The sequence below is a fragment of the Falco cherrug genome, chromosome 4 (genome assembly GCF_023634085.1).
Source record: "Falco cherrug isolate bFalChe1 chromosome 4, bFalChe1.pri, whole genome shotgun sequence".
In the NCBI taxonomy this organism is placed as follows: Eukaryota; Metazoa; Chordata; class Aves; order Falconiformes; family Falconidae; genus Falco; species Falco cherrug.
Genome location: NC_073700.1, coordinates 7,628,347 through 7,653,958, shown reverse-complemented (window position 1 = coordinate 7,653,958; position 25,612 = coordinate 7,628,347). Strand labels below are relative to the sequence as shown.

Below are 25,612 nucleotides of genomic sequence, written 5' to 3'. Positions count from 1 at the left end.
CCCCCCACCCCACCCCCCCACCCCCGCTGTTACCTCCCCCACTAAATCCTCCTGGGCCCTGGCGTAAGCAGCTAAAGCCCAGGCAGCCTTGGTGAAGGGGGGCACTGGGGAGGCACCCTGCTGCCGGCTCCATCTGTGCCCCGGAGTGCCTGGTGCAGCAGCACTAAGATGGAGAAAGGCAGGTGGTGGCCAGGGGGCTTGTCCCCCCCATCTCTCAGGCCTCCCCACCCGCCCCCTCATCTGTTCTTGGTAGCCACTCATTCAGTAAATCGCCCTCCACCTTCCCTGGGGGCACCAGGCTGTGGCCAATACGGGCGGGAGCCAGCCAAGGCTGGCAGTTCCCTTTTAAGCCCCTGTGGATTACCCTGGACTTGGATGCACGCTAGGAGGGGTGGGAGGAGGAAGAGGAGGATGAAGAGGAAGCGGGCAGGCTGGAGACATAGGTGCCACTACCCCAGGGGACCTACCTGTTCCTGAACACAGCCCCAGGGCTCCCTGGACACCATCCAAGGCTCCCAGGGATCCTGCCAGAAGTGATGGGTGGGCTCCAGAGGCCTCACAGCCAGTACTTGCCCACCCACAGGGCAACACTCTGCGAATGTTCCATCCCTCAGGGGCTGTACCTCCCCTGCTGTCACCCCCCAAAAATCTGCGTGGGATGGGGGCCACGGAGGAGGTGGGCACCAGGGACGGAGGCGGGAAGGATGGAAAGAAGCAGGAGGAAGGTGGCAGGAAAGTGGTAGCAGAGCTGGGGTTTTATTTGGTCCCAAGGAAGGTTGTGGTGCTGGCACGGGCCTGGCATGGCATGGCAGGGTTGGGCGGGGACACCAGGTGAGCAGCTGGCTTGGTGCAAGGGTGCGTGCTCAGGTGCGGGGCGGGTGGGTTGGCCATGTCCCCCTGCCCTGTGGGCCCCTCCACACAGCTGTCCTGCTCACTCCAGCTGCTGCAGGAAGGTCAGGAGCTCGCGGTGCCACTCATTTGGCTTGTCCAGGTAGCAGGCATGTCCGGCACCCTGCAGCACCAGCACACGGTGCTTGGGGAGGTGCCGCAGGTTGTTCAGGCTGGCCTGCCCCAGCTCCACGTCCTGGTCCCCGTACACGATCAGCGTGGGGGTCTGCAGAGGGGGAACGCACCCTGAGCTTGCCAACAGCACCCAGGCACGTGGTCCTCCTGGTCGAGGGACACCCTGGGACCAGGACATGGAGGGGAGGTGCTTGCCCTTCTCCCCCACCCACCATGAGAAGGGGAAACAGGCTCAGAATCCTGGGTCTCCCCACGTTCCCTGTTTCCCTCCTGCTACCCTACGGTCACATTCCTTCACCATCACATTCCCCTTTTCCAGTGGCAACATTGCTTCTGGCCTGTTTGGGTTTTCCCATGCCCAAATGCAGTGCCAGGGTCCCCTCCTCACTATCCCCTCCCAGTTCCTTGACCTCCCGCAATCTCCCTCCAGGCCGTACTTTGATCTGGGTGTACTGCTCCACTGTGAATTTCTCAGTGCAGATGGGTGCCACGGGCACATACGCCTTGAGCAGGTGGTTGTGCTGGAAGAGGAAGGGCAGGGAGTACATGCCGCTGAGCGACGGGCTGATCACGACGGCTGGACCCAGGCACAAAGCCTCCGAAACTGCTTTCAGGAAAGCCCCCGGTGCTGGCTGGCCCACTGGTGCTGGCGCCACGGCATCTTTCGAGAGCCCCAGCCCTGAGCCGTGGGAGACAGAAATTGCCCTGTCATATTCCCTGCCGCCTGATGACCAGGAGAAGCCAGCACAGCAGGACACTGGGGCTGCCATCCTGCCACCACAAGCTCAAATGGCTGTGACAGCTCCCCCCGGCCCCCACCTTGCTCCGGGGCTGCACTTGCCACCATCCCTTACCCGGCAGGTCAATAGCCACAGCTCGGTAGCCGTTTTCGGCCAGTGTGGCAAGCGTCTGCAGCTGAAGCCAGGTGTCGGAGGAGAAGCGAATGCCATGCAGCAGCAGCACTGTCAGCTTTGGCGCCTGCTGGTCTGGCTCAGCTTGGCGGTAGAAGAGGGTTTGGCCGTCCACCGTGACGGTGCTCTCGGTGAGCCGCGGGGCGGCCATGGCTGGGGTTGGGAGGGATGTTGCGGGGGTTGAGAGGTGGAAGTGGGCCCGGGGCCCACGGTGGCCCTGTGCAGCCTAGCAGAAGGGGCCACAGGCCTCGTCCTGGCCTCGAGGCCCGGCGGCGGCAGGAGGGCTGGCAGGCTGTGGCACTGGCACTGGGAAGGGGGGGTTACACTGGCACCACCCTCCTTCTGGGGGACACGGGTGGGAGGCCGGCCCCGGGGTGGGTGCGGGGCCGCTCGCTCGCGGCAGGCAGGCTCACGGTCCTGCCTTTGCCTCAGTTTCCCCGCCCTGCACCGGGCCGGCGGCCCTTACCTGCTCCTCCGCCCCACTGCCGGCCGCCGCTCGCCGCCCGCTCCCCGCCGCACCACGGGGCTGGCGGTGCCGCGCCGCGGGTCCAAAGGCCGGCGGGGCGCGGGCAGAGGAAGCGGCGGCACCGCCTCACGGAGCGCAGGGCCCGAGGCGGCCCTGGGAACCGCCGCCGCCCCACCGAGCCGAGCCCCAGCGAGCTCTAGCCGAGTCAAGCCGAGAGCCCTACCCGAGCTCTGCCGAGTCACCCGAGCTCTCCCGAGCGCCGCCGAGCCGTTGCCGAACCGAGCCGAGCCCTAGCCGAGCTGGCCGAGCGCTGCCGAGCCCTAGCCGAGCTGTTGCCGAACCGAGCCGAGCGCCGCCGAGCCTTAGCCGAGCGCTAGCCGAGCTGGCCGAGCTCTGCCGAGCTCTTGCCGAACCGAGCCGAGCTCTAGCCGAGCCCCGCCAAGCCGGGGCTCCTCTCCCGGCACCGGCCGTTCTCTCCCGAGACCTCGGTCCCGGCCCGGTGGGTCGGTGCGGCGGGCAGGCCCCCGGCTAACAGCCCTCGGGGCCTGCAGGGCTGCGGCCTCCCGCCAGGCGGAGCCTCGGGCCGCGGGCGCGGCGCCGTGAGGGCCGGGGCCGGGCGGGCTGCATGTCCTGGCCGGGCCTGAGGGGCGGCGAGGGCGGCGGCCGGAGCCAGCGGGGGCTCGGGGGGCTGGAGCCGAGTGGGGCTCCCAGCGCCGGGCGTGGGAGACGCGGGCCGGGCCGGAGAGAGGAGAGCACCGCGGTCTGAGGCCTACCCTGCCCCGCAGCAGTGGGGTTTGGGGCTTCTAGCCCCTCGCTGCCATTTTCCTTCTCCAGGAGGAGCAGAGATGCCGGTCGGCCGCGGCCGCCTGGGGCTGCTGCTCCTCGGGGTGCTCCTCACCTTCCTCCTCTACCTGCTGCTGCCGGCCACGCAGCAGGAGCGGCGCCTGGCGGGTACCCGGCCTGAGGAGGGGAAGCGGGGCCGGCGGGTGGCCAACACCACCGCACGAAGCGGAATGGCTGCGGGAGAGCCCCCCGTTTTCTACAGGGAGGCTTCTGCAGGGCCCCAGGCCAGCGGCGCTGCCAGCCCCGGGAGGTGGGTCAGCCCGCCGGCTCCCGTAGCAGAGGAAGGTGGTCGGTCTTCCCTAGCCCTCGTGGCCAATGGATGACTGTAGGCATGCTGTCTTCCCTGAACCCCTTCCCACCTGTTTTCCCCACCACAGGCCCGATGTCCTGTTCCTGCATGGCCAGGCATTCACCTCCAAGACGTGGGAGGCCTTGGGCACACTGGCGCTGCTTGCCGGAGAAGGCTACCGTGCAGTTGCAATAGATCTGCCTGGTAGGACCACGGCATTGCCCTGAAGTTGATCCCTCTGGTCAGCTCCAGTCCATCACCTTAGCCACTGCTGGGGTCTGGACCTCTTTAGGGAGGGCTCTGGACCTTTTTAGACAGCTAATGGTGGTCCCCATGGGTATTTGGCTTTGCCCCAGGGCATTGACTTCCGTGGCCACCCAAACGCTTGGGCTGGAGTTGGCTTGGTCTGGCTGGTGCACGGCTGTGGCTGTACAACCGCTGAGGCTTGACTGGGTGCCTATTTTCTGCCAAGCTAGCTGAGCCTCAGGGGGAGAGATCATTGCAGGCTGCACAGTTCCCCCTACCCCACACCCACTCCATGCCCTCTGCCCTAGGCTATGGGGATTCACCCCCGGCGGAGATGGCCACAGCACAGGACCGTGTGGCTTTCCTGGACCATGTCCTCCAGGAGCTGGGCATCCGGAGGCCCGTTCTTGTCAGCCCCTCCATGAGCGGCCGCTTTGCCCTACCCTTCCTCCTGGCGCAGGGGGACCGGCTGGCTGGCTTTGTGCCCATTGCACCCGTGGGCACCAAGGACTACACTGCTGAGCAGTACCGGCGGGTCCAGGTGAGTTGGGTTGGTGGGCTCTGGGGATATCCCTGGGTACTGGCAAACCTTGTAGGCTAGCTGGTTGTAAGGTGGCATGGAGGGTGGCCCTGTTTTGGGGTGAGCGAGGGGAGCAGTGAGGGGGACCTTTGCTCCCCTCAGCTCGTGGCGGGGCTGGCACCTGCCTTCCCTCAGCTTTGCAGCCCCCATGATGATGGATGGAGGTGGGCACAGCACAAAAGGAGTGTGGTGGCCATTTCCCCCTCTGATAACCACTCTGGTTTTCTCTCTGCCCTTACCAAGACGCCCACCCTGATCCTGTATGGTGACCGTGACACAATCCTGGCTCCCCAGGCCCTGCAGAGCCTCCGGCAGCTCCCTGGGCACCGTGTGGCTGTGGTGCCTGATGCCGGCCATGCCTGCTACCTGGACAAGCCAGACGACTTCCACCGGGCCCTGCTGGGCTTCCTGCACCAGCTAAAGTGAGCGCTGCCGAGCAAGGACAGAGGCTGGGGCATCCTGTGGGACTGGGACACACAGGTGGCTGGCGTGAAAGGTGCTGTTCTCTTTTGGGGTGTCCCCAGGGTGGCTGCGGGGGACACACTGAGGGTGTTCCTTGTCTGGCAGGACAGGGTGTCCTCTGTCAGGAGGCCAATAAACTGATGCTGCTCTGGTTTCTGCGTGTGTCCCCAAGCGCCGCGGGGCTCCCTGGGCTCCAGCCCCATCTCTCGGCCTCTAGTGTGGGGCAGGAGGGTGCCCGGCCCGGCCCCTGCCTGTCTCCTGCCTCCTGCCCCCCTCCCCTTCCCTGCCCCCTGCCTTCAGCCCACCCCGCGGCCCCGCTCCTCCCCTGCCCGCCCCCCGCCCGCCTCCTGCCCGCTGCCGGCTGCGGGGCGGAGCGGAGCGGGGCCGAGCGGGGCCGGGCCGGGCAGGCGCCGGCGGCAGCAGCGCGGAGGTAGGGCCGGGCCGGGCGGGGGTCCGAGGAGCTGGGGCGGGCCGGCAGCGCCCGGCAGCCCGTGGGGGGCTGCCCTGGTGCCTTCGTCCCCCCGCAAGCCCGCACCCCTCGCGGTATATACCCCGAGGTACCCTGCACCTCCCTCCCCACCCCGTACTGCCTTGCACCCTTAACCACGGTACCCTGCATCCGCGGTACCCCTTGCACCCTGCCCTCCTGCCCCCCCCCTACCACGGTACTCTTCACCCCTCTGCACCCCTCACCGCGGTACTCTGAAAGCCCCCCGTACCCCCTCGCACCCCTAATCATGGTGTCTTGCACCCCCCTGCACCCCCAACCATGGCATCCAGCACCCCTCTGCCCTCTTGCCTGTGCTTCCCCTGCACCCCAACAACACAGCCGCTGCACCCTAACCCATGCAGCACCCTGCACCCCTAACCACGGTACCCTGCACACCCCTGCACTCCCAAACATGGTGTCCTGCCCCCCCCCCCAATACACCTGCACCCCTACCCATGGTACGCTGCACTCCCCACAACTCTAACCGTGGGACCCTAACTGCAGTACCGCTACACCCCACTGTGCACCCTCCCTTGCACCTCAGCCAGGTACCCCTATACCCCACCTGTGCCCGTTTGCACCCCTAGCCACAGTACCCCTGCACCCCTAACCACGGTCCCCTTGTGCCCCCCTCAGAGTCTCTCTGCACCCCTTGCTCCCATAGCTTGCCCAGTGTTCCCCTTCAACCCCTCCTGCTGTAGCTCCACGTGCTCCTAAGCACCCCACATCCTCCTGCTCCTCCAGCTGCCCAGCACCCCTCAAATACCCAGTAGCCTGTCACCCTTCTGTAGGCCCCCCAGCCCCCCCGTCCTCTGTAAGCACTCAATCCCCCTTCACCATCCCCATTTCCTTGCACCCCCAGTGTCCACCCTTGTACGTCTCCAGTACCCCCTAAGCAAGCCATGCCCCCCTTTCCTTACCTGCACCTCCTCACATCAGCACCCTTCTTTCCCCACCTGCACTCCCCTAGCATGCTGCTGGACCTCTAACCACTGACTAACCCCAGCTACCATGTGCCCCTGCCCTACACACCCTTCTTCCCCCCCATAACCCCCTCCCTTGCCTCGTTGCCCCCCTTTCCTCCCTGCTAGCCCCCTATGCCCCAGCTAGCCCTTCTGTGGGTCACACCCTCACCCCATTGCTTGCCCTGGCACTGCGTCTGGGGTGACAACATGTGCTTTTGGGGGGAGAATGAAAGGATGGCATGGGGGGCACACCCCATCCTGCCCCTGCACCCAGGTGGGGGAATTTCTCTGGTGGTGGCAGCATCCCAGGACTCATAACTGGGAGACCTTTGCCCCATCCTGCTTTGGTTTCTGTGACGACCGAGCTTGCCGATGGACTTTGGAGGGGCCGGTGGGTGATTAACCATCTCACCGCTCTTCCCCCAGGGCTTTGCAGCCCCAGTCCCTGACATGGCACCCGGGAAGCCCGGGAAGAGCACCGGGGCCTCGGAGGACCCCTCGGTTACACTTTTTCGGGAGTACCTGAGGATTGACACCGTCCACCCTAAACCTGACTATGGTGAGGATGGGGGGAAATGGACGGGGAGCCATGCAGGGATCCAGCAATGTGGCTTTGAAGCTCCGGTCTTTGGACCCGGATGCCCAAGTCCTGGGCTGGGGCTGTTTTGATCGAGGTGTTAAGGAGCGAGCACCTTTGTGCCTTATCTCTGCTGGTGCCTTTGTTTGGGGCGAGGACATCCATGGATGTCTTGACTGCACCCAGAGCTGCTGTTTGCTTCCTCCAGCCCTGTGCCTCAGGGTCCTTGTTTCCATGCTGCCCTGGCTCTGGGACAGGTGATTGTGGTAACCCCGTGCAGATCTTCTGTTAAAATTTTCATCCTCCCACTAGAGTACATCAAGATTTTTTTATTGGTAGAAAGCTCCCGAAACTTCTGTGGAGGACTGTCCTCCCTGAACTTGCCTCCTTCAATTCTTATTTTTTCCTGTTCCCCTAGTCCTTGCACCAAAGGGATGGTGACAAGCTGCTCCTGTCCCCACTCCCAGCCACCTCTTGTGCCCAGGACCTCCATCACCTGCCCTCTCTGGTCACCTCTTTCCTTGGCCTGGGAGCCCCGGAGAGCCTTGTGAGTTGTAGTGAGGGGTGGGAGATCCTGACATAACTCTGGGCATCCCTGCTCCTCCCCAGATGCGGCTGTCCAGTTTCTGGAGCGTGTTGGCACCGACTTGGGCTTGGCCTGTCAGAAAGTGGAGGTGAGTGAGGCGAGGAGCAGCCCCCAGTCCGTCCATCCATCCACCCATCCACCCATCTGTGCCAGGTCCTTAGTGACTGGGCTGTTCCCCTGCCTGCCACCCTGGAGCTGGGTAGGAGTGAATCCCCTCTGCCTGTAATCCTTTGCTGACCTGAGCCCTTCCTTAAGCCTGTATTCCGGCTAGTCCCTGCTGACCTTTGCAGCCGCCCGTGCTATGATTAGCTGGGGACCTGGCAGGGTCGTGTTGGCTGGGGACATCCTTCCTGCTGGGCACCAGCTGTCCCAGGGTGTCCCCGGGCACCCGGGGAAGATGCTGGGTTTGTCTCCCCTCCTCCGTCTGAATTGCAGCCAGGTCTCGTGCCTTCGTCCAGGCTCCGTCTAGCTTTGGGGGAGTGCAGGCATGCCTGCTCCTGCTGCCTGCCCTCTCCCAGCAGAGAAAGGGGTGACCTGCTGGGTGGCATCAAGAAACTTTTCCCAGTCTGATGCTTTTTGGCTGCAGCCTGCCAGTCCCAGCCCCTCAGCCTCGACCTTGGTGACATCCTGCCCTTGCCCCACAGGTGTGCCAGGGCCGCGTGGTGCTGATCCTGACGTGGCAAGGCACAAAGCCCCACCTGCGCTCCATCCTCCTCAACTCCCACACCGACGTCGTGCCTGTCTTCGAGGTGCTGGGACAGGGCAAGGGGTGGGCAGGATGGGGTGGGTGGCAGGGGAATGGGAGCTGGTGCCTGCTGTGCCCCTATGCCATCACAGCCACTCTTCCCCACAGGAACACTGGACCTACCCACCCTTTGAGGCTGTTAAGGACTCGCAAGGCAACATCTATGCCCGGGGTGCACAGGACATGAAGTGTGTCTCCATCCAGTGAGTGGAGGGCTTTGCACGGTGGGCACGGTGGTGGGGGTGCCTCTGAATGATGCACGACAGGATGCTGCCATCCCCAGAGTCTCTGGGGCTGAAGGTGCTACCCCTTGACCCTGCCTGGGGTGTCTCAGAGCACACCAGCCCCTCTCCTCCATGATGACCAGGCACCACCTTCTCCCCACAGATACCTTGAGGCCATCCGGAGGCTGAAGGCAGAGGGAAAGTGTTTTGCCCGCACCATCCACCTCACCTTTGTGCCTGGTGAGTCCCCAGGGTGTCACCTCTCAGGGGAACAGGAGGGGCTGGCAGCTGGGTGATGCTCTGAAGTTCCCCACAGCATGGCAGCTGGGCACCCTCCTGCCAGTCTCTCCAGATTTTGAGCCAACCTAGGTCAAGGCTGGAGGGGTTTCCCTGTCCAAAGACATCGGGTGTGCTGGCAGCACCCAGGCTGGCATGAAAGGTGGGCTGGGGGATGCCCCAGTTCCTTCCTCCACACCAGCCTCTCCCCCACAGATGAGGAGGTGGGTGGACACAAAGGCATGGAGATGTTTGTGCAGCGCCCCGAGTTCAGAGCACTCAACGTGGGCTTTGCCCTGGACGAGGGTGAGTGGTAGCAGGGCTGCCATGGGGACGTGTCTCCTCTTGGCATGCACCCTTCTGCCTGTTGGCATCGTCCCCTGGGCACTGGCACCCAGCACAGCTTCCAGAGACCCCCCTGGGGGCTCCTTTTCCCGGGGAGTGACCCACACGGTGCCAGCCTGGAGGGGAAATGCTGCCAGGGCAGAGTAGAAGGGGGCATGCCATGGCACTTCTGTGCCCTGCTGACCCCCTGTCTGTGCCTGCTGCAGGCCTGGCCAGCCCGTCTGACACCTACAGTGTCTTCTATGGCGAGAAGAGCCCATGGTGTAAGTAACCGCACGCGTGGCACCCTGTCCCTGGCTCTGCTGGGCGCTGGGGCACTGATACTGCCCTGGGCTTTCTGCTCAATGCCTCCTTCTTCCCCTGCTGCCACAGGGATAAAAGTGAAGTGCATGGGTAGCCCCGGGCATGGGTCCCGCTTCATCAGCAACACAGCGGCCGAGAAGATGGTAAGAGAAGGTGCAGCCCTCTGCTGCCTGCCCTGGGGCTGCCTGCAGGACTGGTCCTCACCCACTGCCCTTCCTTCCCCAGCACAAAGTCATCAACTCCTTCCTGACCTTCAGGGAGAGCGAGAAGCAGAGGTAGGAGACAGGCAGCGGGAATGGCTGTGGCTTCATTTCAGTCCGTGGAGGGGGTCTTTGGGATCCCGAGCCAGGCTCTGATCCGGCGCTGCCGCTCCGTGCCTCAGTTTCCACATTTGGGGGTACTGGTGGGGTGGGGGAGCACTTCTCCTCCTCCCTGGGTGGTGGAGGTTGACTCTCCCTTGCGTCCCCCGAGGCTCAAGTCCGACTCAAGCCTGACCCTAGGGGATGTCACCTCACTCAACCTGACCATGCTGGAGGGGGGCGTCTCTTTCAACGTGGTGCCCTCTGAGATGGCAGCCAGCTTCGACATCCGCATCCCACCCACCGTGGACCTGAAGGTGGGTGCCATGCTGGCCCCACCTGGGAGGGAGCGCGTTGGGGGTACCCCGCTCACACTTCTCCTCTGATCTCTGCCTCAGGCCTTTGAGGAGCAGGTGGCTGCATGGTGTCGGGGTGCTGGGGACGGTGTCACCTATGAGTTTCACCAGGTGAGGGGTCTCAGCCACCTGGCACATCGTACCTGTCCCTCCCCTGCCACATGCCCACCCCCTGCCCCTCACCTGCCCTCTCCCTCCATCAGAAATGCATGGACCAACACGTCACCTCCACTGAGGAGTCAGACCCGTGGTGGAAAGCTTTCAGCGGGGTCTGCAGGGACATGTGAGTAGTGTCCCCAGGAAGGGCGGGACCATGGTGGGGACATCCTCTGGTGGGAGGCAGGTGGTCCCCGGGGGTCTCTGGGGTCATGGCAGGCGTTGGGAGGGGTTGTCCTGTGCTGTGCCAAGGCATTTCCCTGCGTCCCTCCGAAAGGGATGGGATTGCGTGTCCTGCAGGACTGAGGGACCTTCCTGGTGTGAGCTCTTTGCCTGTGGGGTGGCAGGGGGGCAGGGGAGCCGGCTGCCCCCATGCCCATGCTGATGCAAGGTCTCGCTTGTCAGGAAGCTGCAGCTCAAGCTTGAGATCTTCCCAGCTGCCACCGACAGCCGCTACATCCGAGCGGTGAGTGCCCTGCCAGCCTGCCTGTGGGTCCCCCACCCGGGGTGAGACCTGCAGCCCCAAACAAGAGCCATGCCCAGGAAAAGCGGGGCATGTGGTGCCCATCCCATCCCTGGCCTCACCCTGTACCCCACCATCCCCAGGCAGGACACCCCGCTATTGGCTTCTCACCCATGAACCGCACCCCAGTGCTTCTCCATGACCACAACGAATTCCTCAATGAGCAAGTCTTCCTGCGGGGCATCGACATCTATGCACATCTTCTGGCTGCCCTGGCATCGGTGCCCCCGCTGCCTGCTGAGGGCTGAGCGCCCTGGCGAGGGGCAGGATGGGGCCGAGCCAAGCAGCAGGACACAAGACTTTAAAAAGGGATCAGGGGGTTAGCACAGCAAATGCCTACCAGTGTGCCTGGGACACAGATGGCATCATGCCACGTTGGCAGTGCTCAGGGCTTGCCCGATGGTGATGCCTGTACCCAGTGTCCTGGCTGTGCCCTCGAAATCTGGGTCCCAGCCGCACCCCTGGGGGTTGTGTCCCCCTTGCCCGGGTGCCAGCAGAGCCTTGTGCCTGGGTGCCTCCTGCCTTTCCTGGTGCTGGTGGTGCCTCCCCCTGTCCCTGTGCCACCTCCAGCTGCTCTGGCTGTGGGGTAAGGGGCTGTCTGGTACCCTGCTCTGCCTGCCTGCGCCTCATCCTGCCTCCCTGCCCGTTTGCCAGGGGAGCTGGGGCCGGTGCCACCTGTCCTGCCTGTGCAAGTCAATAAATCTCCTTGGTAAGCATGGCCAGCAGAGGGGTCTGTCTGTCTGTCTGTGGCACTGCCTGTGGGGTCTTGGGGAGCCCGGGCACCACAGATTTCCTCAATGTGGTGGCGTCTACTGGGGTGCTCCCTGCTCCCCTGGGTTTGTTGGGTTGGGGGATGGTGCTGTGGGCCGATCCTGCCCAGGCAGGCTGTGGGACTGCTCCTCAGGAGCCTCTGCTCCAGATCAGCCTCGGGGCTAGAGCAGCTGGCGGTGCTGGGATTCATCCTGCTCCCACCAGGTCCTGCCATAGTGCCGCTCCCCCAGACCCCCAGGCCTGGGCAGGCAGCGTGCGGGTCTGAGCAGGCAGCCGACCTGATCTACCAGAGCTGCCCCGGGCTGCATCTCCTCCTTGCTTTTACCCCACCCCGCATGGCTCCCAGCACCCAGGGGTGCTGGATCTGTCTCAGAGGCACGCTGTTCCCCGGGGAAACCACGGCAAGAGCCAGCTGAGGGCTCACTGAGCCAAACTGGGGTGGTTTTACCCTGGCCGGGGGCGGAAGTTGTAGGGCTGCTCCACTAAAAAAGGTTGGGGGTGAGCCAGGCCCCCCCTATCCTGCTGCCTTCTGTTTTAATTAATAAAGATGCTGCAGCCCTCTGGGGGCTGGGCTTAATGAGGCTGCCCCCGTGCCAGGCTGGGAGAAGGGATGAGGCCGGTGGTGATGGGGTGCTGCAGAAGCCGTCAGCTCCCACATCCTTCTCCTCCACCCAGCACGGGGAAATCCAAGGCTTTTGGACGGGAGGGATGCCTGCCTCCATGCCAAGGCTCCCCAGAAAATTCTGTGTGGAGTCTCTGATGTCTCATATGGCCATGTCCCCTGACCCTGCAGCCCCGGGAGAGGGTGGCCTGGGAGTGGTGTGTTGGGTACCATGGGGTCCTGCTTGCTGGCTAGGGTCCCTGCTCAGGGTGCAGGTGAGCAGGCACCTTTTCGGCAAACAGTGGTGCATCCCCCCTGCCGCCCTGCCCTGTAGGTGCACCAAAGCTGCATGTAGCACCCCGTGCTCCCCTTGATCCTGCTCAGCCCCCTTCTCCAACCGGCCTGGTGTCCCCAGCTTGCCCGGCTGCTGAGATGAGAGCCAGGTGCTTGCTGGTGATCACCCCACGCTGAGCATCCTTCATGGGGGACAGCCCAATGTGCCGTGTCCTACCCCTCCAGGAAGGCAAGGCTGGGGAACCCCAGCTTCCCCCCTTGCTCCCCAGCCTCCAGGGATGAGCCATCCTCAGGGATGAGCCGGAGAGGCCGGCAGGGTTACTTCTTTGCGGGAGGGGGCTGCGGCAAAGCCTAAACCGCTGGTGGCAGGCGACGATTTAGGGGTGTGTGAGCTCTGGGCGCTGCCCCCGGGGGCTGAGGCTGTTGCGCCCCGCACCGCACCCCCCGCGCATCCCCGCCGCCCCGGGGGATGGGGGGGTGGCGGGGGCGGGCCGGGGCGGGCCGGGGGCGGTCGGATGGCGGCCCCATAAAAGCTGGGTGCCACCGGCAGCCCCGGGAGCGGCGGGATGCGGTCGGCGGTGGCGGTGTGCTGGCTGGGGTCTGCGCTGCTGGCGGCGGGGCGCAGCCTGCCCCGGCTCCGCCTGCCCTACCGCGGTGAGCCGGGCCGGGGGCACCTGCTGCGGGGGGGGCTTGGGGGGCCTCGGCTGTGGGCGCTGCGCCCCAAGTGCGGGTTTATGGGGAGGGTTGGGGGGGGCACCTTGCGCTGGGGCTCGGTGTGGTCTGGGGTCTCGGCGGGTGGCTGCTCGGCGCGGTCCCGTCCCGCACGCGGGACGTGGGGGGCCCCGAGGAGGAGGAGGAGGTGGAGGAAGGGGGGAGCCGGGTGCTGGGGCGAGGGGATGCGCCGCCGGGCTCCGCGCCAGCCCCGCCGCTTCCCACGAGGGATGGTCTCCCACGTGGAGTGGGGGGAAACTGAGGCACAGCGCTGGTCTGGCACCGGCACGCCCTGGGGGTCGGGTGGGTGCTGCGGTGCGTGGGTGGGCATCACCCCCCGTGGGTGCTCGGCGCTGGGCCCACGGCTGGGTGGGCTGCCCGGCAGGTCCCAGGGTGCTGCTGAGCACAGGCACCCTCTGAGCCCCGCCGTGTTGGGGTGCTGGGGGGCCCTCGGGGTGCTGCGCTGGGAGCGCTTGGTTTTAATTAAAACTCCTGTGATCCTGCGCTGGCCCGCTGCATCCCCTCCTCTGCCAGCTTAATCCACAGGCTACTGCCAGCCAAACTTGACAGAGGAGTCCGGAGCGCCCTGATTTCCTCCTTCTGGCCTAAAAGCAATGAACCTGCTCTAAAAAAGAGCAAAATAAAATAAATGGTGTAATGCAGATCTTTCCCTTCCCAAAGAGGGGAAAGGACTGGGGCAGCCCAGCCCTCAGGGAGCCCTGGGAGCTGTGGAGCAGGTCCCTGTGCCAGGGGAAAGCTGCTGGCTGCCCTTGTGCTGCCCGGGCTGGGGGTCCCCTGGCCTGGGGGCATGGCTGACTGCATCCCTGGCTCTGTCCTGGGCAGAGTGGACAGCCACAGGGGTTCCCTCTCTGTTGAAAAGGGGAAACTGAGGCATGCGGTGGCCCCACTTTCCTCGGGAGGCAGCAGGCGCCCAGGGTGGCTCATGGCTCTGCCCCGTGGTGGGTTCTGCTGTCCTGGGGCTGTGCTTGGCAGTGGGGCTGGGAGGTTTGGGGTCCCAGCAGAGCTTGGTCACAGGGCTCAGGTTCTGATCCCCTGCAGCACAGCCTGGCTGTGCCATCCCCCAGGTGCGAGGGGCTCCCCGGGGCCACATGAGCTCCTCAGGCTCCCACAGGGTGTGAGCAACCTTTTGAAGCTTTTTTTTTTTTTTTCCCTTCTTAAGCTGATTATTCTGTTCCTCTTCCAAATTGGAAACAGAAACTGAAATTTCCCATGAAACAAATTCTGCCACCGCCTTCTCCCCAGGGGGAAAAAGAAGAAAATTGAAATTTCAATTAAAGCCATTAGAAACCTCTGAAAGAAAACTGGGGTGAACTGAAGCTGCTTGTGCTTAGCTTATTGGTCTGGGCTGTGCATGGCTGGTGGCTCTGGTGATGGGTTGATGTTTGGAAGGGTGATAGGAGAATGTGCTGTGCCATGGGTGCAGGGGTGGCCGTGTCCCCAGCTCTCCTTCTCACTTCAAGCCACTCTTTTCCTTTTGCTTTGGCTTCCAGCAGTGGCTTGTGTTGAGAGGCGAAAGAGCATTTTGCTGCTACGTGGACTGGGAGCATTACAGCACAGCCCGGTGCCCTCCAAGCTCTCCGCTGTCCCACCTGAAGGACCCCTCCATCTGGAGGATGGCTCCTATGAGACCCACACCCTGGAGTAAAGGGGTCCTGGGGATGGATGGGGCATGGCAGGGTGCTGCTCCCTGGGGAGATGAAGCCAGGGAAGGGGAAGGCACCCAGAGCTGGTGTAACCTGAGGTGCAAGAGGAATTTGCCGGAGCTGGGGGAGAAGGGGAAGCTTCACCTGAAACAATAAAAGGAGCCTGACAACTTTGGCAATGTTATTCTGAGCTGGGGAAATATTCCTGGGCAAGAATAGAAGGAGACAACAGCATTTTCCTGGGCTGGGCCTGGCAATATGGGAGGACTGGAGATGCTGGGAGGTCATGGGAAGGAGGGTACCCCCTGGAAAGATGGGGTGGAAGGACCCTCGGTGCCTGGTGCCAGCTCTGCTTGCAGGCACAGGGGTCTTCCCAGTGAGGATGGAGCTGGTGGAACTGTATCCCTCCATGCTGCCTGTATTACCAGTTAGGGTGTTGGAACTGCCCTTGAGCGACTTGGTGGGGAAGGGAGCTGTGTGTGATGGGGTGGATGTGTCTCCCTTGCAGGTCCCAGAAGAGGCATTCCCCACCAGGATGGTGGCATTGTGCCGTTGGCCACCTTCTCATTAGGGGTGACAAATGTACCCCCAGCAAGAGCAGAGCTTGGCACCCCAGTGTCCTGGGCTGCTGGAAGCTGGGCTTGTCCCAGTGCCAGCTTCCCCTCTCACAGGGACATGCGTGGGGGATGCTTAGGCTGGGGGTTTCCCTGGGGTCAGAAGTGGCAGCTGGCAGCCTTCCCCAGTGGAGGGTGTTTGGGGACACTGCTGCGTTCATCAATGGCGCTTTGTCCTCCTCCCCCTCCATCTGGCGGTCGTGGCGCTTGGGGCGCCTGGCCTGGTGTTGGGGCAGCCGCTGGGATGGGGTTTCAGAGGCTGGTGAAGCTGAGCTGCTCCCTCTTGCCCTCTCCCTCGGCAGCAGCTGGGTGGGCCCACCATGCTGGGGATTTCAGCTTGCTGACCCTGAAAGTTATTTCCCGCTCAGAATCCATCACACCACTGCCTCTGCATTGTCATCACCACAAGGGTCCCCTTGGCACCTCACAGGATTCAGGCTTGGACCTGCTTTGGGAACTTTGACCATCAGACCCTGTTGCTTTAGGATGTGACATCCATTCCAGGGACACAGCATCCCCATGATACTGCCTTTCCCCAGGTGCCATCTTCATGCCATGGTGGGGAGGAAGCCTCCCCGACAGTGAGGTCTGGTGGTGGCGGCGGCGGGCTTTGTGTGCCCATTTCCCCATGGCGCTGGCTGGGTGCCTGCTATTGTGTCCCTGACTGGCACCAGGGAGGGGGAAGGACCTGCTTTTTGCCCACCCCGTGTCTGCTCTCACCACCCTCCCAAGCTCTGTGCGAGCCCAGCCTGGGGCTGACAGCATGGCACAGCCTTTGCCAGGCTCTCGTGCACCCCAGCGCGCTGTGGCATGGCCACAGGAGGAGTCTGGAGTGGATAAACCAAACCTTGCTGATGGCAAACTTGCCTGAGACCCTGCTGCCTGCTGGCTCTGCAGCTTTGTCTTTGGCTGGGCAGGAGAGCAGCACCTCAGGCAGGGTGAGGCCTGGATGCCCACACCTCCAGGGTGGGATGAAGATGGATGCTGCTGTTCACAGTGGCTGGGGGCAGCTCTTCTGGTGGCCCAAGGACAGCTCCATGATACTCAGAACAGCAGCTCGGAGGGACCCTCCTGCCTCTGAGCCCATCGCAGTCATCTGGTCACCCCTTGAAACAGCCAGGACCCCTTGGTGCTGCCACCAGCGTAGGGGTCTATGGATCCTTGTGTGAAGGGTGTTTGGGAGCTGGAAGCCTGCATGGCACCTGCAGTTGTGTTGCCCCTCTCTGGTTTTCCTGGTTGTGATGCCCCTTTGCTGCAGCCCCCTCTGACAGCTTGGCCCCCAGGTCGGGGGTGTGTGTGTGCTCCCAGGGGTGTGAGAGGGCATTTAGCTGTGGGGTGTTATCCATTGTTTTTCCCTCCTGTCCTTGTGCTGGGTGACAGCTTGGGGCCCCAGGGCTGTGCTGTCCCAGCAGGGCAGGCTGTGAGCTGGGTGTGCTGGAGGCCCCAGCATGCGTGGCAGATGGAGGGATGTTGTGGGGACCGCCGGGGAGCAGGACATCCCCCAGGCTCAAGGCAAGCACTTGTGGCCGCGGCTGGGAGGGGACATTTGAGGTGAGCAGTGCTTACAGAGCCCTGTGGGTCTTTGAGGCTGGGATGGCTGGTCCTGACCCTTCCTTCCCTCCCTGACAGAGCTTTTGAGCACCAACCGCTCCATCCTCTTCTTTGGCCACCGAGGCTTCCTGGGCTTCCGCTCCCTCTACCTGGATGAGTACCGTGACCGGCTCTTCATCGGGGGGAAGGATGTGCTCTACTCCCTGCTCCTGGACAGGGCCAGTGCAGACCCCAAGGAGGTGAGCTGGGGTGAGCTGAGTCCTGCTCAGCACCCTGGGGTCTCCGACCCCACCCTGGCCCCCTGTGCACCCTATGCCCCTCTGAGTGGACATTGCCCAACCAAACCAGGCAAAGTCACCCTGAAACAGGACCTGCCCTGAGGATGTTCCCATCTCAAGTGCCCCAAAATGCATCTGAAAACTTGTACTGCCTGGCAAGGGTGGGCTGGCTGTGGTGCCTGGAAGCCAGGTAGTTGTGGCTGGCAGCCTAGGAGATCAGCGGTGCAGCCCACTGGTGCTCTCTGGGTTCTGAGCAGGGTCTCAAACCCCATTCTCCTAAAAAGCTGCCATCGGGAGAGCGGGTGCTGCCCATCCTCATCTGGGCATCCCCTTCACAGGCCAAATATACAGCTGAAAGCCTGCAGAGACAAGGAGCTAAAAGCATCCATCATTGCAGCGAGCTGTGCCAGGGCTCAGCTAGCAAAGACATCAGACCTCTCCTGGCTCCTCAGTGGGAGAGGTGATGGACCAGAGCAACAATGCTGGGTAGTGGCTCCCCTCCTCCTTCACCCTCTCCATTTCAACTTCTTGTTTTTTTAAACATGGCTCTGGGCTGTTTCTAGCTGAAGAAAGTGGAGAAGGAAATGGAGTGCCCCTTGGTGTGCTGGGTCACCGCAATGGGGTCAAGGGCTTGTGTACCCAAGCTGCCCTTGGTCCGAGAGCTGCCGAAGGCTGCAGGAGACCTGGGCTCCACCACTCCCTGCTGTGCCCCAGCACCCTTTCCACGGGCCACCCACAAGTCCACCCCCTTCCAGGCCAGCTCTGGCCATCCCCAGTGTGAGCACCCACACCCAGCCCGGCTGCAGGCTGTGACTGCCAGGGTGCTTCTCCCCAGGAGGAAGGGTCCTGCCCTGAGACCCCTGGGCTGGGTGAGCTCTGGGGAGCTGTTCCCTCTCTCTGTCCCTCTCTCCGTCCCTATGCCATTGGCAGCCTGGGGTTGTGTATTTGCAGGGCTGGGTCCTTGCTGTCCCCCCTCCCTGCTCCAACAGGTCCTTTGTGTTTCAGATCTACTGGCCACCCCTCCCTGGGCAGACTGAGGAATGCTTTCGGAAGGGGAAGGACCCAGGGGTAAGTTCCCAATGCGTGCTCTGCCCCGAGCTGGGGGGGTCCCCTTGTGTCCTGGTGCTAGCCGGCTCCCCCCTGCCAGGGCTGTGCTGTGTCGTCCTGCCGGGGATGGACCTGTGGGGCTCACAGGCCAGTTAATGCTGGGGCAGAGCAAGGGACCATCCTGGTGCATGAGGGAAACTGAGGCAGGGAGCTGGTGACCAAGCCTGGCCATTTGGCACGTTTGCTCTGGGCTCTGGAAATGCTGTCTCGGGGGCTCTGCTCAGCCCCACGGCCACAGAGCAGTGGCCAGTGTGCCCCAAACATGGCTACACAAAGTGGGCAGGGGTATCTGGGCTCCAAGACCTGAGCTCAGAGGCACCAAGAGCCCTGTGCTGTGCTCCAGTCCCCAGCAATGTGGTCTGGCCCGTCCTGGCCATCCCTGATGGTGGGAAATCTGTAACTTGCTCAGGTTCAGTGACCTCACTCCCTAAACCTCACCCCTCTTTGCATCCCTCCTGCCCCTATAGGAAAGAGGACTGTGGCGGGGAGAAAGTCCCTGAGGCTCCCCTGGCCCAGACAAATTGCTCCCGGGAGCCCCGTCCCGCTCTGTGTGTTTATTTTACAAGCTCTCACCGACAGATCTAAGCCAGGGCAGGCTCGATTTCTTATTTTTCTTGAACGTATATTTTTTTTCAACTTGCTATTTTAGAGGCTCTTTGCAAAGGGAAAATAAACAGCAGGGAGGCTGGGAACCCCCGGGGCAGCTCCGTTGGTGGTGTTCCCAGCAGACAAGGGGCCTCGCATCCCACCGAAGGGGGACGATGGGGGGACAGGCAGGGCTGGCGCTGGCCAGGGCAAGCTGCTGAGCTAACGGTGGTGGTGCCTGAGCAGGAGAAGGATGGGAGCCCTTTTCCAGCTGGAACTGCCAGGAGAGACCGCGCAAGGTCTGAGGTGGCAGGTCTGTGGCCCCAGGGGCGTCATTGCTACTTGTTCCTGGTAGAAGGGGACAATCCCAGACAGTAGCAATCAGGGCTGTCCTGGAGGCAGCTGAGGATGCCTGTGGGTATCCGTCTGTCTCCCACGTTTCCTTCTTTTGTTTCATCCCCGGCAAGCAGGAACACAATGGGGAAGGACGTCCCTGCCTCTGGTCACGTCCTGGGCGCCGGGAAGAGAAGGATCCTCAGGTGTTCAGGGCTGGGTGTAGGAGCCCATTGTTTTGTGTCCCAATTGTGGACAATGTGTTGTGTCCCAGTCACATTGGGAGCTTGCTGAGCAGGTGACCTTGCTCCCCCGGCTGGCACGGGCTGTGTGATGGGGTGAGTGCACGGGTGCCTGTGGGCAGGAGATGCCCAGGTGATGGCTGGATCACGCGTGGTTTCCCCAGGATGCTCTCTGTGGCAGGACGACCAGTAAAAAGCCCTGTCCTTGTGCAGTCCAGATGAAGCCTATGCAAGCCCTGTTGGTGGGTGCAAGATGCCATCTCGCACCCCTGGCACTGGGGTGAAGGCAGAGAGCCTGGGTGCATCCCAGGGAACCAGGGCTGGGGCTCACCCATCACTGTAGGGCCCCAGGCAGAGGCGAGGAGTGGGGCTGGGTGAAGCACCACCAAGCCCCCTGTGACCTTCCCCTCCTCCGCTGTTCCCCCAGACTGACTGCGCCAACTACGTCCGTGTGCTGCACCCCTACAACCGGACACACTTGCTGGCCTGTGGGACGGGCGCCTTCCACCCCGTCTGCGCCTTTGTCTACGTGGGGTACCGTGGTGAGGTAGGTCAGCACCACAGTGGCGTGCCCATCCTGAGCGTCCCTGGTGGGACACCCCTGGGAGGTAGATAGCCATCATCTGCTTCCCTTCTGGGGGGCTTCAAGACTGCATGGGGATGCTGAATGTGGTGTTTGCCTCACGCTGAGTACTAGGGGGTATCAGGAACCAGCTCCCTGTTGCCCCTTTGCCCTTGCACTACCCCCTTCCCAGCTCCCCCACCTTTCTGGCCTGGCACTGCCTTTCCAGACATGTCCCCTGGGACTGGTGTCCTGCCAGGGGCTGCAGCATGGGTGGTGTTTCCCCCCCTCCCAGCTCGCTGCTCATAAATCAGGTTGGCTGGGATGGAAAGGCAGAACCCCCTGCTCGCAGCCCGGCACTGTGCTGGCAGCAGGAGCCCTGCCCATACCACAATGCCTCCGGCCAGGCTGACAGACAAATGGTGGGGCTGGCTGGTCCCCCTGGCTGCTTCGCATCCTCATAGGATCCGACTTGCCTCAAAAAGCACGGCTGCCACTTCCAGATGGTCCCTTCGGGAGCGCTGGGGCTGTGGATGCCTGCAGCAAGGTGCCTGCAAGCGGGGCAGGGACCAGCCCCAGCCCCTGCATGCCCAGGCACGGCCCCGCCACAGCTCAGGGCTCACCTGCCTGCTCCCCCTTGCCCAGCACACCTTCAGCCTGGACCCTGCCAGCGTGGAGACCGGCCGGGGAAGGTGCCCGCATGAGCCCAGCCGCACTTTTGCCAGCACTGTTATCGGTAGGTTGTCTTCCTTGGGAACTGAGAACCTTTGGGGTGCAGGGACCAGGGATGGTCCCTGTGCCAGCCGGGACTGGCTCTCAGCCCCGTGGTGGGGTGTTTTTGCCAGGTGGGGAGCTGTACACCGGCCTCACCGCAGATTTCTTGGGCCGTGATCCCGGCATCTTCCGCAGCATGGGGACCCGTTCCGCCTTGCGCACTGAGGTGGACCAGCGCTTACTCAACGGTATGGGCTCCCCTCTGCCTCTCCATCCCCTCCAGCTGGGCTAATGTCAGGGACCATGAGCCCTGTGGTGGCCAGGGCATCTGCTGGCCATGGGTCAGCATCCCCCATGCCAGGTACAAACAGGGAAGGGCACTGGGGCAGCAAGATCTGGGGGTCCTCCTGGCCAGCATCCAGCCCCAGCATGGTGTGGGGGTCCAGAGGTGGTTTCCATGCCCTCTTGACCCACCTGACATGGCTGGCTCTTCCTTGTAGACCCCAAATTTGTGGCAGCCCACTTGATCCCAGATAACGATGACCGGGACAACGACAAAGCCTATTTCTTCTTCACGGAGAAGGTGGTGGAGGCAGACAGCAAGGAACACACCATCGTCAGCCGGGTGGTGCGGGTCTGCGTGGTAAGATGCTGGTGGGGACCGTGGGGGACAGGGATGTACCAAGTCACAATGGTGCCCCTGATGCTCCCTGTCCCTGCAGAATGATGCTGGTGGCCAGAGGGTGCTGGTCAACAAGTGGAGTACCTTCAACAAAGCCCGGCTGGTGTGCTCTGTCCCCGGCCCCGGTGGCATCGACACCTACTTTGATGAGCTAGGTAAGGGGTGGTGCATGGAACTGGGGAGCGAACCAGGGCTGGTTGCTTAGTCAGCGGCTTCGGGAAGCCCCTGAGATCCAGGAGAAACCCGATGGTTCCATCCCTAGAGGATGTCTTCTTGCTGAGGACGAAGGATGGGAAGAGCCCAGAGATCTATGCCCTCTTCAGCACCATCAGGTGGGTGGCCAGCTTCAGCCTCTGGGGACGTCCAGCTGCAGCTGCGCGTGACCTGCCCCGTCACCATCACCATGTGGCTGACTGGCTGCTCCCCAGCCTCCACCAACTCTGCCCTTGTCCGTATGTGTATGGAGATGTTGGTGCTCCCATGTCCCGCACTGATGCCACCAGTGCAGAGCATGGGTCTGCTCACCCCATTCAATGTGCCCTTTCAGCCATGTCTTCCAGGGCTCCGCCATCTGTGTGTACCGCATGGCTGACATCCGGGAGGTCTTCAATGGGCCCTTTGCCCACCGGGAGAGCCCCCACCACCGGTGGGGTGCCTACGAGGGCAGGGTGCCCTACCCGCGGCCTGGTGTGGTGAGTGACTCCCTGGAGCTCTGGATGCCCTCTGCTCCTCCGATTAATCTTTGGGGGTGGTGGTGAGGCCAATCCTCCATCTTCTCACCTGCTGGCATGGGCTCCCTATGGGATCCACCCCAGGACAGCTGGGGACCAAGGTCTGTCAAAGAGGTGGAGAAGATGGATCCCAGATTGGAAGGTGGGGAGGGATCCAAACCAGCTCTGCAGCAGGATGGAGGAAGAAAAGAGGGATGGGTGCTGGGGTGGCTGGGCTGAGCTTGTCCCCTCTCATTCCCACAGTGTCCCAGCAAGACCACCAACGAGCCCCGGCGGCAGTATGGCACCACCAAGGACTTCCCTGATGAGGTGCTGCACTTTGCCCGTGCTCACCCCCTCATGTTCAAGCCCGTGTACCCCCGGCACCGCCGACCCCTCCTAGTGAAGACCAACCTGCCCTACCGCCTGCGCCAGCTTGTGGTGGACCGAGTGGAGGCTGAGGATGGGCAGCACGACGTCCTCTTCCTTGGGACAGGTGAGCAGCAGGAGGGGCGTGCAGGAAAGAGCCCCGGTGCTGGGGCTACTGGTGGGCACGCAGCTGGGGTGTGCGATATCAGGGTGCTCACACCTCCATCCTCCTCCTCCTCCCCACAGACACTGGCTCAGTGCTGAAGGTGGTGGTCCTGCAGAAGACAAGCTCAGCCATGACTGAGGAAGTCGTCCTGGAAGAGCTGCAGGTTTTTAAGGTGCTGTTCGCTACCCTACTTGCACAGGAGGAGTGCAGTGGGATGAGCTCAGGTTGGGGACACATGGGGATGGAGGATCAGGGCTGTCACCACACTGTTGGGCACTGGGAGGTCTCAGGGCTGTGAGGGGAGAGGTTGGTTGTGTTCACCCTCCCCAAAAACGTTCCTGGTGCCCCTTCAGAGCCCTGATGGCTCTGAATGAGCCAGGCTCTCCATGGAGAGGTTTTTGCCAGCCTCACGTCTGCTCTCCTCCCCTGCAGGTGCCTGTGCCCATCACCCAGATGGAGATCTCCGTCAAGCGCGTGAGTACAGACGTGGCTTGGCCACGGGGCTGGGGACAGGGCAGGTGACCAGGAGGGACTGAGCTGTTGTCACCAGCCTCTCAAAGCCCACATGGTGCTTGCCCTGGGTGAGTCCCAGCTGGGGACCCTGGGCACTGTGCCTGTGGGGGCTGCCAGCATCACCATCTTGGTGCTGTTCCCCCAGCAAATGCTCTACGTGGGCTCCAGCCTGGGGGTGGCCCAGGTACGGCTGCACCAGTGTGAGACCTATGGTACAGCTTGTGCTGAGTGCTGCCTGGCCAGGGATCCCTACTGCACCTGGGACGGCACCGCCTGCACCCGCTACCAGCCCTCGGGCAAGCGCCGCTACCGCCGCCAGGATGTCCGCCACAGTAACCCTGTGCACCAGTGCCTGGACCAGAACCTGACCGGTGAGAGACTAGGGGGGCACAACAGGGCTGAGGGGCTTGTCCAGGTGCCCCAAGATGTCCTGGCATCCGCAGCCCTCAGCATACAGAGGGGCTTGCGACCACCCCAGGTGGGCTGGGGCACCCTCGTCTCCCCATCCTGTAGACCAAGGGGTGCCCTGAGAGAAGGTGGGTGCTCCACCTGGGTCTGTCCCCAGGGAGGGGGGGGAGAAAGGGACTGAAGACACTCAGTGGCCCAGGGGAGCTGACACCCACGCACGTGGGAGCCTGGCTCTGCCCCTCCTGTGAGCCCATGTCTGTCTTCACCTCAGTGGACGATTTTGAAAGCGTTGAGGAGAAGGTGCTTTATGGCGCGGAGGACAACAGCACCTTCCTGGAGTGCGTGCCCAGGTCCCCGCAGGCCACTGTGCAGTGGTTTGTCCAGAGGCCCCCTGACGAGCAGCGGGATGAGGTGAGGTTTCCCCTGCACCTGCCTTGCTTCCCTTGTGAGGACACGGGAGGGATATGGGGCCAGACCTGGACCACCCCCCCCCAACCTCGTGGTGGCCAACAGGTGAAGATGGACGAGCGGATCCTGCAGACGGAGCAAGGGCTGCTCTTCCGCAAGCTGCACCGGCACGATGCCGGTGTCTACTACTGCAAAACATTGGAGCATGGCTTCACCCAGACGGTGGCCAAGACAGCCTTGGAGGTGATTGCCAGCAAGCAGCTGGCACACACCTTCCGCCGGGAGTGGGGGGATGACCCCCCGCGCCTGCCTTGCCCCGAGCCCCAGCTGGCACCACAGGCTCCCAAAACCTGGTTCAAGGACATCATGCACCTCATCAGCTCCCAAAACCTGCGGCGGGTGGAGGAGTACTGCACTCGCCTCTGGTGTGGCAGCCGCCCTCACCACCGCAAGAGCAAGCTGGCCCAGTCCAAGCATGCCCTGGCTGGTGTGGACATGGGCAAGAAGGGACAGACAGCCAAACCCCACGGCGAGAGGAACCGTGTGCCCCGGCAAGCAGTGTCCACCTAGAGAGGGCTGTGTAATGGACGTGGGGTGGCTGTGGGTGAGGACCAGCTCCCCGTGCTGCTGGCAGCCCTGGGGACCTCCTGCTGTGGCGGGTGGCTTGCAGCCCAGTCCCCCCAGCTGTGGTGGATGGGATGCCAGGGCCAGCTCCTGGGCGGGTCCCTGTCACCTTCAGTGGCCGCAGGGCCACCTCCAAAATGGGCAGTGTGGTGGGATGCCTTGGCCCCCCCTTGCTCTTGCTGGGTGCTGTGCCAGGTGGGGGGCCATGGTCCCTGGGGCAGGCTGGGGCTTGGCACGTGCAGTGCCACTGCTGTACCATCACCCCAGGGAGCTTGCTGGCTGGCTTTCTCCGCAAATAAAGGGGCCGAGCGCGGCACCGTGGGGAGTGGCTGATGGCTCCAGGCTTTCCATACCAACACGGGGCCTGGGAAAGATGATGCCCGCTCTCACAGCGGGGGAAAAACAGCATCACCCCTAAAAGCCTCTGTGCCCAGGATGAGCCCTGTGCCTGGGGAGCCACAGCCATGCCATACCACCCAGGGCATACCCTGGGGGACGGGGCTCCTTCCAACCTTCCCTGCGGCATAGGGCACACTCAGCAGTGCCAGCCTGTGTCTGGGTGCAGTTCCTCCCCCCCCCCCTCCGACCCCCACCCCCAGGCAGACTGTTTTAGGGTTGGGCAGGGGCAGGGAGAAAAGCAAATGGCTGCCAGCACTTTAGACCCATTCCTGGGTAAACAAGGGAGAGGCACTGATACCACTGCCGTCACTGTGCCTGGGTGGCAGAGGGGATGGGGACATGTAGAAGAAGGGTGGCCCCAGCACAGTCTTGGGGGGCTGCACTGGTTTCTGGTGGTTGGTGGCCCTGCAGGACTGTGGGGGACAAGGATGGTTTCGGTGGGCTTGATGGTGGCTGGTGGAGGTAAACCAGTACCCAGGGACTCCCCCAAATGCAGCGGCTGACAGGGTAGGTGCATGGAGAGCACCCACAGGCTGCCGGCACTGTCCCAGGCTGCCAGCAAGGTGCTCCTTTGCTTTCCTTGCCCAACATGAGCTCACTCGCCTCGCCTGGTCAGCCCGGGGTGATAAAGATCTCCCCCT

General features: G+C 63.1%; 4 protein-coding genes across 7 annotated transcripts; 3 read left to right on the top strand and 1 right to left on the bottom strand.

Annotated features, from left to right (window-relative positions):
- Positions 1-737: 737 nt before the first annotated feature.
- LOC102057561 (putative protein-lysine deacylase ABHD14B) lies at positions 738-2,746 on the bottom strand. 3 transcript variants are annotated; one of them, XM_055709307.1, is made up of 4 exons: positions 2,624-2,746; positions 1,878-2,087; positions 1,461-1,702; positions 738-1,114 (listed from the first exon to the last, which is right to left on the bottom strand). In XM_055709307.1, exons 2-4 carry the CDS (start codon positions 2,083-2,085, stop codon positions 932-934), a joined length of 633 nt encoding a protein of 210 aa, XP_055565282.1. In that variant the 5' UTR covers positions 2,086-2,087; positions 2,624-2,746; the 3' UTR covers positions 738-931. The 3 variants fall into 3 exon arrangements, with proteins under 3 accessions (XP_055565282.1, XP_055565283.1, XP_005435996.1); XM_055709308.1 differs by lacking the exon at positions 2,624-2,746 and adding an exon at positions 2,401-2,617 and having other exon boundaries at positions 1,878-2,240; XM_005435939.4 differs by lacking the exon at positions 2,624-2,746 and adding an exon at positions 2,401-2,617.
- Positions 2,747-3,093: 347 nt separating this feature from the next.
- Positions 3,094-4,784, top strand: ABHD14A (abhydrolase domain containing 14A). The gene is made up of 4 exons (XM_005435948.3): positions 3,094-3,493; positions 3,621-3,736; positions 4,087-4,319; positions 4,602-4,784. Exons 1-4 carry the CDS (start codon positions 3,246-3,248, stop codon positions 4,782-4,784), a joined length of 780 nt encoding a protein of 259 aa, XP_005436005.1. The 5' UTR covers positions 3,094-3,245.
- A 1,923-nt stretch (positions 4,785-6,707) lies between these two features.
- On the top strand, positions 6,708-11,390 carry ACY1 (aminoacylase 1). 2 transcript variants are annotated; one of them, XM_027800715.2, is made up of 14 exons: positions 6,708-6,834; positions 7,462-7,526; positions 8,083-8,187; positions 8,292-8,386; positions 8,571-8,647; positions 8,900-8,989; positions 9,235-9,291; positions 9,401-9,474; positions 9,557-9,606; positions 9,803-9,947; positions 10,044-10,097; positions 10,190-10,269; positions 10,548-10,608; positions 10,749-11,390. In XM_027800715.2, exons 1-14 carry the CDS (start codon positions 6,726-6,728, stop codon positions 10,911-10,913), a joined length of 1,227 nt encoding a protein of 408 aa, XP_027656516.2. In that variant the 5' UTR covers positions 6,708-6,725; the 3' UTR covers positions 10,914-11,390. The 2 variants fall into 2 exon arrangements, with proteins under 2 accessions (XP_027656516.2, XP_005435995.3); XM_005435938.3 differs by having other exon boundaries at positions 10,029-10,097.
- A 1,501-nt stretch (positions 11,391-12,891) lies between these two features.
- On the top strand, positions 12,892-24,901 carry SEMA3G (semaphorin 3G). Its single transcript, XM_055710115.1, has 16 exons — positions 12,892-12,985; positions 16,950-17,110; positions 18,155-18,217; positions 19,844-19,963; positions 20,624-20,714; positions 20,824-20,940; positions 21,193-21,335; positions 21,415-21,529; positions 21,637-21,706; positions 21,922-22,066; positions 22,349-22,580; positions 22,700-22,791; positions 23,052-23,093; positions 23,278-23,503; positions 23,812-23,951; positions 24,054-24,901. Exons 1-16 carry the CDS (start codon positions 12,898-12,900, stop codon positions 24,516-24,518), a joined length of 2,310 nt encoding a protein of 769 aa, XP_055566090.1. The 5' UTR covers positions 12,892-12,897; the 3' UTR covers positions 24,519-24,901.
- The last annotated feature ends 711 nt before the right edge of the window (positions 24,902-25,612 follow it).

Bases quoted from the DNA above. Each gene is read 5' to 3' on its own strand.
- LOC102057561 (XM_055709307.1), bottom strand. From the start codon at position 2,085: ATGGCCGCCCCGCGGCTCACCGAGAGCACCGTCACGGTGGACGGCCAA. The intron at 1,703-1,877 runs GTAAGGGATGGT...CCCACGGCTCAG, and splicing joins TGTGGCTATTGACCTGCCGG to GGCTGGGGCTCTCGAAAGAT. The intron at 1,115-1,460 runs GTACGGCCTGGA...CCCCCTCTGCAG, and splicing joins AGCAGTACACCCAGATCAAA to ACCCCCACGCTGATCGTGTA.
- ACY1 (XM_005435938.3), top strand. From the start codon at position 6,726: ATGGCACCCGGGAAGCCCGGGAAGAGCACCGGGGCCTCGGAGGACCCC. The intron at 9,292-9,400 runs GTAAGTAACCGC...CTGCTGCCACAG, and splicing joins TGGCGAGAAGAGCCCATGGT to GGATAAAAGTGAAGTGCATG. The intron at 9,475-9,556 runs GTAAGAGAAGGT...TTCCTTCCCCAG, and splicing joins ACACAGCGGCCGAGAAGATG to CACAAAGTCATCAACTCCTT.
- ABHD14A (XM_005435948.3), top strand. From the start codon at position 3,246: ATGCCGGTCGGCCGCGGCCGCCTGGGGCTGCTGCTCCTCGGGGTGCTC. The intron at 3,737-4,086 runs GTAGGACCACGG...CCTCTGCCCTAG, and splicing joins AGTTGCAATAGATCTGCCTG to GCTATGGGGATTCACCCCCG. The intron at 4,320-4,601 runs GTGAGTTGGGTT...GCCCTTACCAAG, and splicing joins AGCAGTACCGGCGGGTCCAG to ACGCCCACCCTGATCCTGTA.
- SEMA3G (XM_055710115.1), top strand. From the start codon at position 12,898: ATGCGGTCGGCGGTGGCGGTGTGCTGGCTGGGGTCTGCGCTGCTGGCG. The intron at 12,986-16,949 runs GTGAGCCGGGCC...CCTCCCTGACAG, and splicing joins GCTCCGCCTGCCCTACCGCG to AGCTTTTGAGCACCAACCGC. The intron at 20,715-20,823 runs GTAGGTTGTCTT...TGTTTTTGCCAG, and splicing joins TTTTGCCAGCACTGTTATCG to GTGGGGAGCTGTACACCGGC.